At 39.8% G+C, this 13458-nt stretch overlaps 1 protein-coding gene across 1 annotated transcript in view; it reads right to left on the bottom strand.

Annotated features, from left to right (window-relative positions):
• The window catches only part of LOC308316448 (transmembrane protein 132C), a 170571-nt gene extending 158115 nt beyond the window's left edge, over positions 1-12456 (bottom strand). The window contains exon 1 of the mRNA XM_080765084.1: positions 11922-12456. Coding sequence (XP_080621210.1) covers positions 11922-11964 — 43 coding nt within the window. The 5' untranslated portion in view covers positions 11965-12456. The remainder of the gene's footprint in view (positions 1-11921) is intronic.
• Positions 12457-13458: the final 1002 nt, after the last annotated feature.

The raw sequence follows: 13458 nt of genomic DNA, 5'->3' as shown, positions 1-13458 counted from the left end.
TGCACTGATCCATTCATATCACTGCCTTTAGCACAAATGTTTCCACCTGAACTGAACCTCAGTCATGGCTCCCTCATTCTCCCGTCAACACTTCCCAGCAACGCGATCTTTCGACAACTTGCAAAAGTATACAGAAAAATAAATCACAAGTTTGCAGTCCAATTTTCCTCTGTGAAATTGTGTACAACTGTAGATCTGTTATCAAATAATTGATAGAATTCTCCAATACCGTGGGTTTGTGTGACTGTGTGTGTGTGTGTGTGTGTGTGTGTGTGTGACTGTGTGTGTATGTTTGTCTCTAAGGAGTTTTCATGTTTACTGTACAATACCAGAGTGGAGAGTGCCTCCTCACCTCCCATCTATCTCTATTCACAAGGGGGGTACCACTGCATCAGAACACTGCCTGGCTGTTCCTCCAGTCGACCCAGACATTATTTCCAGGCAAATTACACAATCACCTTCTCAGGTCAAAAAAGTTATTTATTTTTAACACATTATTATTATTATTATTATTTACTATTTCGCTTCAATGAAACCTGAGATGAGATTCTGCCTTTAATGACTGTCTGAAAAGAATCAGAGTAAATGTATTTTTCTAAATCTGATTGTGCACGATACTGGCACACAAGTATAAATCAGGCTTTACTTGCAGTCAGCGGAAAAAACAAAAAGGCATAGGTGCTTAGTCTCTCAGAGGCCAAATTAGCTGCCCTGCACAAATACACACACGATTAAAGCTAGGGCATCAGATAAATAAGAGACACCTTCATATTTACATACTCTTATAGAAAACAATATCAGTTGCTTTTCATGTCCTGAAAGGGTGATTGAACAGGTACTAGCAGAGTGGATCCGTTCAAACTGCTGACAAATGACAGAGGTAGTGGAGGAAGTTGCTAGTTGTACTGAATTGACTACTTGGTAATTTTTTTTTTTAAATATATGTTTATTGGTAGTAGTTTTCAACAAAGTAGTACAGTTTGAACATACCATATTTTTTTTTCTCCCTCACCCCATCCCTCCCCCCCACAGTTATCGTCATCATTAAACAATATAAGAAAATAACAACAATTGAGTACAGACATACAAAAAACAACCATGTATATTTGACATATAATATGAACAGTAGGAAACAAAAATAATAATTTAAGCACAGATAACAAAAACAATATAAATAACAAAAAAATAAAATAAAACAAAACAATTACAATTATGAGTTGGGTTATTTGAGTTCAAAAGAGTTACAAGTTATGTTGGAAAATATTGTGTTGAATCGGAACGTTGTCATACAGCACCCTCTATACAGAGTTCTATCGTTATGAGGAAGCAAAAAAACACACACAGTATTGGTTCAATTAGTCTGTCGGAAGTACCCTCAGATTCTCAAAGTAGGTAATGAATGGTTGCCAGCTAGAAAAGATACTTGGTACATTATTGACCAATAGCAATTCTATTAAATATATATACATTGATTATAGAAGTGTCGCTGGATTTGTCGAGTGTTGCAGTCAAGAAATAGCATACTATTTAGTGATGTCACAGCCTTGTGTATGGCAAATGTTGGGGACGAGGCAGATGTAAGTCGTTCAAACACACAAATAGTTTAGAGAGTGGCAATTTTTTATAGATTAGGTACAGAGAGACCGGCAGAGAGACAAGAAACACAGAGAGAAACAGTTATCAATACTACACAAAATATGAGTATTTCTGCCAGGAGTGGAGGAGGTTGGAAATGCTTTCTATTGTTTACGATTCAAAGACTTTTCCAGCACACTGGAGCTTCATCGGTTGCATTATTCTAGAAATAAAATAGAATGTATGGAATACGTGAGGTTAGCACGATGTCACCCAAATGGAATATTCTCATTGTTCCAGTAATACTTTGGACTGAAAAGATGACAGTCTATCAAATGTTAATAGTAATGTTGTTGTTAGCATTCTATTTAGGGCTATCATCACAAACCATTACTAGAGGACACAGAGGGTAATTACCACCATCTCTGTAAAGACAAAACGCATCTGCCAGTGTGCAAAGCACCTCCTACATAACCTTAATATTCCATACTGTGACAGAGCAACTGCCAACTCAAATTTGTGATAGGGAAGCGCTTCAAACAGTGCAGTTTTATTCGCAACATGAATGAAACTGTGGTAAAAAATATATATATTATGCTAATCCAGGGTGCTGTGGAGGCTATGTCCAATTTAAGTAAAGTGCCCTGATGTCATAATAATAATAATTATTTATTTGTATTGCACCATTCATACAAAACCTGCAGCTCAAAGTAACGGTACAAAATGTACATAGCCCCTGAGTGGCACGTTTTTTCCACACACACGCACCATATTCATTTTCTACAGAGCAGGCGCAAAGCCTGGAAAGGATCTCGGGATTGGGAGCGGGGCAGGCGGGGGAAGCGTAGAGAGCCGTGAAAGTTCTTCAGTTCTGCTGAGAGTTATGCAAATTACAAGAGTGCTCAGGCAGGTGCCAACCAATCACCACGTAGAAACCGTTTTCACATCAAGTGAAACTTAACGGTTGGTCTGCTGAATGCAGTCACGAATATTGATAATATTGATACGATCTATCTGGAAGGTCCCTCTGCTCTGGGCTCTGGACCTGGAACACAACACAACTCCCCTATAAGGTGATAGGCTATTCATGTCTGACAATGCACACAATGCTTGGTGTGAATGGTATGCCAACTATATAACTATAACAATAATTAAGTTAGCATCCACACTGAAGAACGCTAAAGTTATGTGAACACAGAGGGAGGGATATTATAATAATCTGACTGATTATTAATTATAATAATCAGTGCACTTGTGCAAAGATGTGCTGTGATTGGCTAGTGGCCTTTTTGAGTGGCAGTCGGGGCAAACGCTCTCTCAATGAATTACTATTCTGTCCATATCGGATTGCAACTCGAACAGGGCGAAGTCAGCTAAGCGAACTTCGCAACGTTCGACACAGCAAGCTCAGTGGTGTCTCTCGTGGCTCAAGTTCGATTTAGACGGCGCCCCTACTAGTAGTAGGAGTCACTTTACTCAAACGCAAAGAGGATTCCATGCTCGCATCTGGATCACAGGAGCCAATTTGCTTTTCAGTGATCTCTATTTCTATAGTGCATTTACTAGTGCTTTACTATATGTGTCACATTCACCCATTCATACCCCAATAGTGGAGGCAATCATGCAAAGACACCAACATTCATTAGGAGCAGTTTGTGAAAAATCAGTTGCTGATGCTGTTGTGGCAGACTGAACTAATTATATGCACGATTCAAGGCTAACAACACTAACACTAGACTACCAGCACAGTTAGCCTCACGGATAAGAGGATATCAAGAGTTCTGTCCCTGCAGCAGCAAGTAGGCCTACACTCGTCCTCTCAGAGCAAGACATAAGGATGGTGCTGAATCAGATATCCTGGCACCAATGACCAATACATCAGTTTGATAAGCCATTATCACAGTGGAATGAGTGAAGGAAAAGCCTGGGGAACATGATAACTTTTAAGATTGGTACTCTTCTCGGAAATTATGCAGGTGATCTGTCCCTATTTTTAACCACTGGTATCCCTATTTTGGCCATTTTATGTCATTACTGTAAAGGCGGAACTGTTAGTACTGATCTACAGTACAACTTAGTTCACAACGCGTAGAATGCTGGAGTGACATGCTGAAGTTTACATGTATCATACAGATTTTTCATCATGTCATTCCATAGCTGTAATTGGCTTCCAAAATTGCGGAAAGACTATTTTACAGCAAAAGTTATGAACGCATTGTTTGATCTATTCTAATTTGTAATCACAAATTATCTTTCATTAATTTTGCCCAAAACGTCCCCAGACGTCTTTATAATAGTGTTAAAAAAGTGTTAAAACCCACAACTTATACAGCCCTTATACGTTTTGTTATGAGTGGAGCACCCCTTTCTAGTGTGCAGTCACGACTTAATTAAGTTCAAGCCAATCCTACGAGGCTATGTTGTACTGTGATTGTCCTCTCTGTACGGTCATTACTTTCACACTGATTAGTGCCCATGATGCTGCCAGAGCTGATTGGGGACGCACACACCGACTTTCCAATTACAACAAGTACCACCTAGTCAGTGGCCACAGAGTATTTGGTTGTAAACATCTGATTAGGCACTATAAGCAGTCATGGAAATGGTGTTGAAGTCTGTTCTGTGGAGTCTTTCAGTAAGCAGTAAGGAAATATACAGACATGCTCAATTATTTATATTGCAAATGTTCAGGAAAGTTTAAATACAATCTAGGTTTTAGCTAGTTATAGATTGAAACAGTTGCTCACTTTTCTTTTTTTTTTCTCTACACTGTCACGGTTCATGACCCGTTTGAAATATCATGACCGTCTATTTTTTACAGTTTTCAAAATTGTCAAAATAAACTACAAACAACATAAACTACAGTGAAGTCAATATTACAGTGGAATGAGTGAAGGAAAAGCCTGGGGAACATGATGATACTTTTTAAGATTGTTACTCTTCTCGCAAACAGTATTTGTCAACATCAACAATTCTGTCACCATCGGCCACAAACTATAAAATTATGTTATACTGATGTAGCCCAGACATACTCCACTGGCAATTTAGGGGATACTGGTTTTGTGGATGGACACAACAATGGTCACGGCCACCTTTTTCATATTTATTCTCAGTAGAGCTTTATGCTAGTTTGACAACACATACTGTGTGTGCACAGCTTTATATATATATAGTATTAGGGGATCAGAACAAAGATTTTCTACTCTAGTCCTGGCAATAACGTAAACAAACCACCTAATGCAAAGAAAGCACATGTCAAGGCAAAAATGCAGTGGTACTTTGAAGACCTTCAATTCTGTCTTCTAATACTAGCATACCACTCTGAATCACACAGAGGTGCAGCACTCCCATTTTAACATAATTTCCACAATCAATCAACCAAACCACAAAGAAGTCAATGGGCCTTGACAATATGTACCTGTCAGATCATTGCCTCTAATGCATTAAGCTCTGACGCTGCTGATAAACGCTGACAGCTCCACACTGTGTCGAAGGCTCCGCTCACTCAAGACGCATCGTCAGCCTTTTGTCCAGCCACCTGTGTGTAATTACTCAAATAAAAGATGCAGAACAAATGGAAATTATTTTTGCTCGTATTTTAGAGGCAGGAAGGAAATAGAGACCTGGATGGAAATGGCAACCAAATAAAGTTACACCGTAACAGTGCACACATCAAAGTTTCAAGAAAATACAAGCTGCATTGTTTCTGACTTCTTTGTGTGAGTGTTTTGGGCCAGGACCTGCTTAAAATATAGATTTGCTCAACTCACTGTGACTAGGCCTGGTTATATTACAGACTAATTAAAAATAACTACAAAGGTGCAGTGGAGTCATGTCTGACACACCATGTCAAACTGTAATCTCTCTCTCTCTCTCTCTCTCTCTCTCTTATTGAGTATCAACTATGAGGCAAGTCTGATGTGTTATTGTAACCTAATTACTGGCCTACCGGCATGCACACTCGAAGTCAAAATGCTGCAACTCTCCTAGTTTTTAACCAGCCACAATTCTCACGTCACTAACGTCAATAACTCAATCCTCTTCTCCGCTCCCTCCATTGGCTCCCAGTCGCTGCCCGCAAAGAGTACAAAACTCTGATGCTGGCTTTCAAAGCAACAAAAGGTATGGCACCGCCATATTTTGCAAGTATGGTCGCATGCTACAAACCCTCTCGAGCGCTCAGATCAGCCGACGGAGGGAAGCTGGAAGTACCTTTGCCAAAAACGCTCCACACGACCCAAACTCTTCTCCCTTCTGGCTCCAAAACTATGGAATGCACTTCCCATTACAATCAGAACTGCAGATTCACTCCTAATCTTCCGCCGCAGTCTGAAAATGCACCTCTTCAGACTCCATCTTAGCCCATAGCACTTGCCGTAGTACTTGCTCTGGCCTCGACCTCCTACAGGCATATGCACAGGCTCAATTTATGTAAGTTAAATAGCACTTTATGTAGACATAGCACTCTATAGTGTATACACATATGGTTTCCTTAGATAGATATTCCACTGTTAGGTTCTTAAGCTTACGTAGGATTCATGATGACTATGAACATATTATTAGGGTCTTCATTTATTTAAAAAAAACACCTCTCTCTCACACTTATGTGATCACCCTCCTTTGCCAGTGATCACCCTCCTTTGTGCCAATGTTGACACCGGTGCCAAAGGTTGCCTACCCCTGGTGCAGATCAGAGTATGTAGATCTCGGATTATAAATTCACAAACATTTGTCTGACGCGGTTATTGATGACCGATGATGTGAAACAAATACAGGGATCGAGTTCCTTGGGCAGCTGGCAGTGCAAAAGAGATTTGACACTTATCAGTGTAGTAGTTTGCGATGTTAGCCGTTGACAGGAACACTTACAGAAACACAGACAGAGGTGAAAGCAATGCACTGCCCTTCCACCTTCCGGCCTGGCATAAGAGACTAAATGCCTGCGTTTTTTTGTTTTCGCATGTCTGTGATTGTTTTGGGCGACATACAGAATGGCTACTTAAAGGCCAATAAAGTGCCTGAGTGCATTTATATTCTGTTAAATGTACTGGTTAACTTAAAAGCTTCCATGCAGGACATTAATATCTAATATAGCGTAATGCTGGCCTGGCATTTTTTCTTCAGAGAAGGCTCCTACACTAATAACATCTCTATTAATAAACTGTAGTAATTATGCACTGTAAACTACAGAGTGTTCAGGGCATTTTTTACACTTTCAGAGTTAAATTAGGTATACACCAACCAACCACCTCATTGTCCATAGTTTTAAAATACATTTTGATACAATAGCTTTTATATTTCTCATTTCTCTCTATAGTGTAGCATGGAAATGTCCACTTAAAAGAAAATCTATAAAAAGGAAGTTGTTAGCAAGCTTACAGTAAAGTGTATCACTGTTTTATGAGGGATGGGGGTGAACTAGACATGTACTGCATGGGCAATTTCTTGTAAAAAAGGATAAATCTGCCATCCAGATAATTAGCACGTACAGTAGTTAATAACACTGTTCTGCGTGTTTAACTTAGTTGTCCCAGCAGTGTGCAAATGAGATCATGTAAGAACACTAGAGCATACGTGAGTCAGCGCACCGTCAATTTGGACTTGATCATGGACTCATTTAACGTGAGCCAGAGTGTATATCTCAGCAGTTTGTGAGTTTCCCCTGTCCTGCTGCAGCACACTTAGATGATGCTACATGATGATAAGAGCGGACCGTCATTCAACCCCAGCAGTTAACCCCCTTCAGACAGATTCATGAGCAGCGGGCCCTGAGTGCTGACACCACTATAGGCTGATGAGAGACAGCCCAAACACTCATTAGCATATTTATCAATTATTACAATGAACATCCCCCGACCCCAGCGTCCCCCAGTTTGAGCTTTTACTGTAGATTTAATCCCATCAGTTTCCCTTAATCAGGAAATGTTATTAAAGTAAATGAGAGGTCAAGCGTTATGAAAAGAGTCAATTAACACAGTGCTGACATGCCTTCTGAAGAAATTACATAATATTATATTAATAATGAATAACATTTTGGGGCGAAATCAGAAATCACCATCACATTGATTGAACAAACTACACAAATTCCTGTACATGTCCCTCGACTCCCTCCACGCGTTCACCATTATCCATTTCTCTCGGAAAACCCAGGATTTACATGCATGGGATATCCTCATATTGGACCTTTGACATCACATTATAATGTATGGTCTGGCCCTGTATGGTCATTTGTCGCTATTCATGCCAGATCAGATTCTGCACTAGATTACTTTCTGTATATGACACTGCTTCAACACCTTCAGCATTATGAGTTCATCACAGTTAGTAAAATATACATTAATCATGCAAAAGAGTTGTTGTGTCTTTCAACAAACGTACAATCATTAGGATATTAGGATTAAGGTGTAATAAATGTCTCAAAGAAAGGTTGTGTCATATCAGGAACAGTACAGTTGTGACAGTACAGGGGTTGGGAAGCAGCCTCTACCTCCTCATAACATATTCATTGAACAATCAAAGGTGAAAACTTCAATGTATTCCTACCTACAAACCTAATGCTGAAGACTGATTGATTGTAGCCCTTTTCTGGGCAAGGTAGTAACTACATACCAGATGGGTCTGAAAACATAGCTCGGATTCTGCTGTTACTATGTTTTTTTCCCTTTAACCCTTCTCCAATATGCAGTATGCACATACCAGACAAAGCTGGATTGGAAAAAGAAAAAGGAAATATGCACCTCTTCTTTACCATGGTTCTGCATTGCACATGTATCTGTAAATTGCACCAGAGGATGCTCAGAGAAAAGCCCTGAGATATCCTTGATTAAATATTAAGCCCAAACCTGGGATAAGTTAATATGCTTTATTGCTTTCCAGGTCTTCCCTTTAACACAAATAAACACTTGACTGCAACAAGCTACAGATCATTCCTTTAACTTTTTAAGAACCTATACAGTACACTTCATCCTAATTACGACGAATAGCAAAAATATCATTTCATGTGAGCTTGTAGAGCTTAAAATAAATAAATATAATGATAAAATAAAATGAAAAGTAACCTATGCCCAAAATACGCCAGGTTGTAATTGGTTAGACAGGGTGAAATGGCTATTTGGAGCATTTTTATTTTGTAGTTTCACTCTCAAACGGAAAGATGTGCGTTTTTGAATAGTAGGCTATTTCTGTAATCAAAACCACCTGTGTTTGGAGGACGACATAGCAATGGGAATAAAACAGGTGCATGATTTTTTTTTATGGACTTTAAGTACAAGTCCATGGCAGAGATACTTAAGTTGTCCACTTTCTGAACTATCCTTGTTTCAGCCCATTTTGGAGCTTAATTAACCAGAAGGGTAAGAAGAGCACAGGGTTATTTTAGCAGCGTTTTTCCAGCGGTTTTCAGAAAAAACACGTCCAGTCCTTTAAATGGATAAACTCCCACGTTCTCGGCTGATACTAACAATAAGCCTCTCTGACCGACCTACTTACTTATAGAATGAGGGTGGCAGTAGTATAGGAATAAATTGGCAACAATAGATAAAACAATATTATATTTGAAATGATGATATAAGAAGTCACATTTTAAATATTTGGCCAATACCATGGTTGTCAAGACGGTGTCAAAGCAGACCCACGACTGTTATATATGTAATCATGGCTTGATTAGATATCAAGCGGCTCAAGCCATGATATTGCTCTGTAATTTTTCATATTGCTCTGTAATTCTTCACACACCGACTTGGTCCGCTTGTTTCCAAGAGTGCAAGGTCATTCCTAATGGTAACAGGTCCGCTCGCCCCTTTTCCAACTCGCCCCCGCGAAAAGTGGATATCTCGCCCCAAAGCACGGATATCTCGCCCCATGTTTATTTTACCTTATTTCTCATATGAGAACATTTAGAACCAACATTTAGTTGTTGTTGGTCAAATGATGCATGGTTAATGATTGGCTCAACCCCCTCCATTGTTCTGTAAATTCCATTCTAGAGAACATAAACAAAAGAGGCTGATGACCCCCCTTGGGCCCCCTCCACTCTAGACACTTTACCTCCTCCTCAAAGGTAAAAAATATAGTAGGCCTACAGGTAAAAATCTCTCTCTCTCTCTCTCTCTCTCTCTCTCTCTCTCTCTCTGTTTAAAAGTAGGCTACTATTGTGTTTGTGAATCAGTGGACCATGACACAGCTTAAACACAACTCTTCTTTACTTTCAAAACTCAGAGTCATAATAACAACGGCAAAGCAACATCATCACACATCATGTTGTATGTCAAGACTGAAGTAATCGATCCCAGATAATCCCCCCAATCATCACAAAGGCAACACAGGAATATGCAACGAGCGCAGCACAATCAAACAGCTGTCAGTGAGACATGTAAAAATCTCTCTCTCTCTGTTTAAAAGCACAGGTAAAAATCTCTCTCTCTCTGCTGTTACCTCATAAATACAACGCTTTTACGGGGTGACTTGTCCGGACTTTTGGGGGCGACTAATCCGGATTTTTGGGGGTGACTTCACCGGGCTTTGGGGCGACCGATCTTCCTGTTGGGGGCGACCGATCTTCGCCACTTGGGGCGAGTTGGAAAAGGGGCGAGCGGTCTCGTATTCATTCTAATAACTAGTCAGTGGTCACATAAGGATTTAAAGTGTGGAGCGTTGTGAGCGTGTAGGTCTGCTACTTTTGCCAAATGTTGCCCCCGGAATAGACATGCTGGTGTTCCAAGTGATTAAAGTTACATTATTGTCACATTGAAAATTGTAAATAGATTTGAAAAGTCTAGCCAAAATTGTCACTGGAGAAAAGATTGATTTACAAACTTAATTAAAAACCTCTCTGACTTATTAACCACGCAATGATGTTTAGCCAACAGTGACTCAATTAACTATTTGTATTCATGTGCTGAAAAGTTCAATAGTGTTTCAATTACTTTAGAGAATATATGACAAACATGAAATCTAAAAATATTATTTTTGTTATTAGCTTTTCTGGCTTTATTGATAGTTATAAGTGAAGACGGACAGGAAATAGGGAGGGACAGATGGGGAGAGACATGCAGCAAAGGTCGTCGTGTACGGGACTCGAACGCACAATGTGCTGTCATGCCAGAGCCTATTATGTGGCATGCGCCTGGACCGCTAGGCCAGCGGGCCGATCTATGTTTTTTTGTTTATGTACAGTATAGGCTACAGCTAAAGCTGTGAAGAGACAATGAAATGTATATAACACACGTTTGGTTAATTTCTGATTGATAATGTGTTTCAGCATATTACCTGATTGGCAAGAACCAGAGCCATAAATGGGTTCTATGAAGCTTCTTTCACAGAGACTAATTATGGTAATAAGAAGATCCAAGACAAGACCTGACTCTTCTGACTGATATTTCAAAGTTGAATTCAAGGCTAGACCATGTTACTGAGGTTGGAGGTCAGATGGGGGCCACTGCAATAAAGATTCTGATTAAAATGAATAGATGGTGATCGATATAATTTAGCTCATCCAAGATCTGATTCAAGTCACAGTTTCTGAAATAATGGGAGTCTGCTACAAGCATCCTACTAAAGCCATGCACTGCATACAGGTATAAGCTTGCTTGTGAAAGTATGAAAATGGTGCTGGAGAAGCAATTATGGATAGCCACGTCTGTCATCCACCTTATTCCATCAAAGAGGATCTTAAACTGCTGTCAGATCACATCACTAACTTGGCAATATATGTCAATCACTAAACACTGCCAGTTCCCTGATGGTATTTAAGGAAAGATGCTAATGTCTCAATGTCATGGAGGAGAGAGTGATTGAAATCTACAGTCAACATTCTAATGAGAATTGAATGGTATAGGGGCAGTTGGTAATGTATCACGAACGGAATGTAGACCTACTGCTGTTGTGTTGTCATATGGAGTATGGACTGACTGGTGTCAGAAGTCCTTTCGCGCGCGCGCACACACACGCACGCACACACACCTCCTGATTTATGAAACATATATGGCAATATGGGCTATTTATTTAACACCCAGGCTATTTATTTAAAAAAGTAAGACCCATGTGTTTAAACGTCCTAGCTATGTGTTGTCAACATTATTTTGTTTTTCCAAAAACTGTTCCTGCCCACAGTGCCCGCCCAACACCAAGAACTACACCTATATATTTCCATGTGCATTGCCTTATTGATTTAGAGAACCCGTGATGAAGCATCTCAGTCTGAAGGAACACAAATTACATTTTCTAATGAAACAGTATATAGCTCTATAGCCTAAGTAATTTTTATATCAAAGCATATAAGAATAGCATAACAACCTAGTTGAAAAATGTAACACATTAAAATGAATGAAATGTAAAAATGTGCTTACCTCCTGAAAGTAACACGATTGATTGAAGTACAAGGTGCAACATGTTTCCTTTTGCCTTCTTTTTCTTTCTCCCCTTTTTTATTAAAACAAAACAAAACAAAACTCAAAAAGGTTTAGTTTTGTAAACTGCTTATTTGAAAGGACAAACTGACTTGCTGCAACATCTTCAACAATTTGTGTAAAAAGGTCGCGCCAGCTTCAAACCACTCAGCGTGAGCAATCGCTAAATCAAATTAGTCTATAACAAGTGCAGTGCGGGGGGATGTCAGGCCCTCTCACTAATTGGCGTAGTAATTATACTTGGATGACTCTGAAAATGTCAAGAATTGTTGTAGGCTAGATCAACTTGGTCGCAGCTTTGCAGCGCTATTTTACGCATTTTGGCCAATAACGCGCTCGTTATTTCGTAATTAAAAACTGTTTAGACCCTTTGGCGGAATGTCTTTCATTTCGTCCAGATATATAAAATCTATGTTGATGTTCAATGCCCGTTTCGCTGATCAGTTAGTCGTCTCTGCATCCTCCGCATTAATCACCAACCGCAGCTGGTTCCCCAAGTTGTATCGGCACTGATCAGTGTAAGTCCAAAAGTGTTCAAATAATACAAGATACTCCTGTCCGGCATTGTGAAAATAAGTCCCGTACAAGAAATCAAGTTCGAGCTATAAAATGTTCGTTACAATATATGTCCACAGTTCCACACAGGTATCCATATGCGAGAATATGTCCACGCAACTCCTTCACCCACTAGAGTTTTCATCTCATGCAGGCAGCGGCGAGCGGCGCGCAATATTCAATTACTTCTCATTTGACTTTGGCACAAAGTATAGTCGCGTGTTCCGTTTAAAGTCTGGCATGCATTCTTCCTTGTCTGTGTTTTGGCAGGCACCCGTGTGCAGGAATAAGTATGAAGCGTAGTATGCATTCTCAACCGTCCAATGTACGCCGAGAGAAGGAGCCTGTGTACAGTGTACTGTACAAGTGACAGGACTTGGCACATTTGGTCAAGGGGCGTGTAGCGTGGTCCGTGGTGCCAGACTGCCAGTCCCCGAGTTACGCTGATGATCACAGGTGTGTGGCAAGACAGTGATGGGAAATAAACAAGTTAACAACGCCCCAAAGTCATCTTAATTCTTATATGCATTAGGAAATGAATTTCCTTTTCCAAAACATACCTTTAAAGTTTAGCCTTTTCATTAATTGACTTACTTTTTTTTACCCATCCTTTCATGTCTATACGTTGAATTATCGAGGCATGCAATGCTTGCACTTGGCAGACACTAGCGACCCCGTGTGGAATGTTTACTGAATTGAGCACAGTTGAGAAAACGAGACCCACAGTAGGAGAGAGAGAGAGAGAGAGAGATATTATGTAGGCTATCTTCGATTTTACTTCGAAGTCATTGGTTGACATTACAATAAAATCAGTAGTAATAACTAACATGAGAGAGACTGTACAAGAGCTATACATTTCCATTGTGCTTACTGTATACTGAATGAAACCATTAAAGCATCTTGTATAGGATTTGTTACCATA

This window comes from Protomyctophum bolini (genome assembly GCF_963924005.1).
Source record: "Protomyctophum bolini genome assembly, chromosome: 6".
Lineage (NCBI taxonomy): Eukaryota > Metazoa > Chordata > Actinopteri > Myctophiformes > Myctophidae > Protomyctophum > Protomyctophum bolini.
Note: the sequence above shows the minus strand (reverse complement) of the source record. Positions and strands in the feature narration are given on the sequence as shown.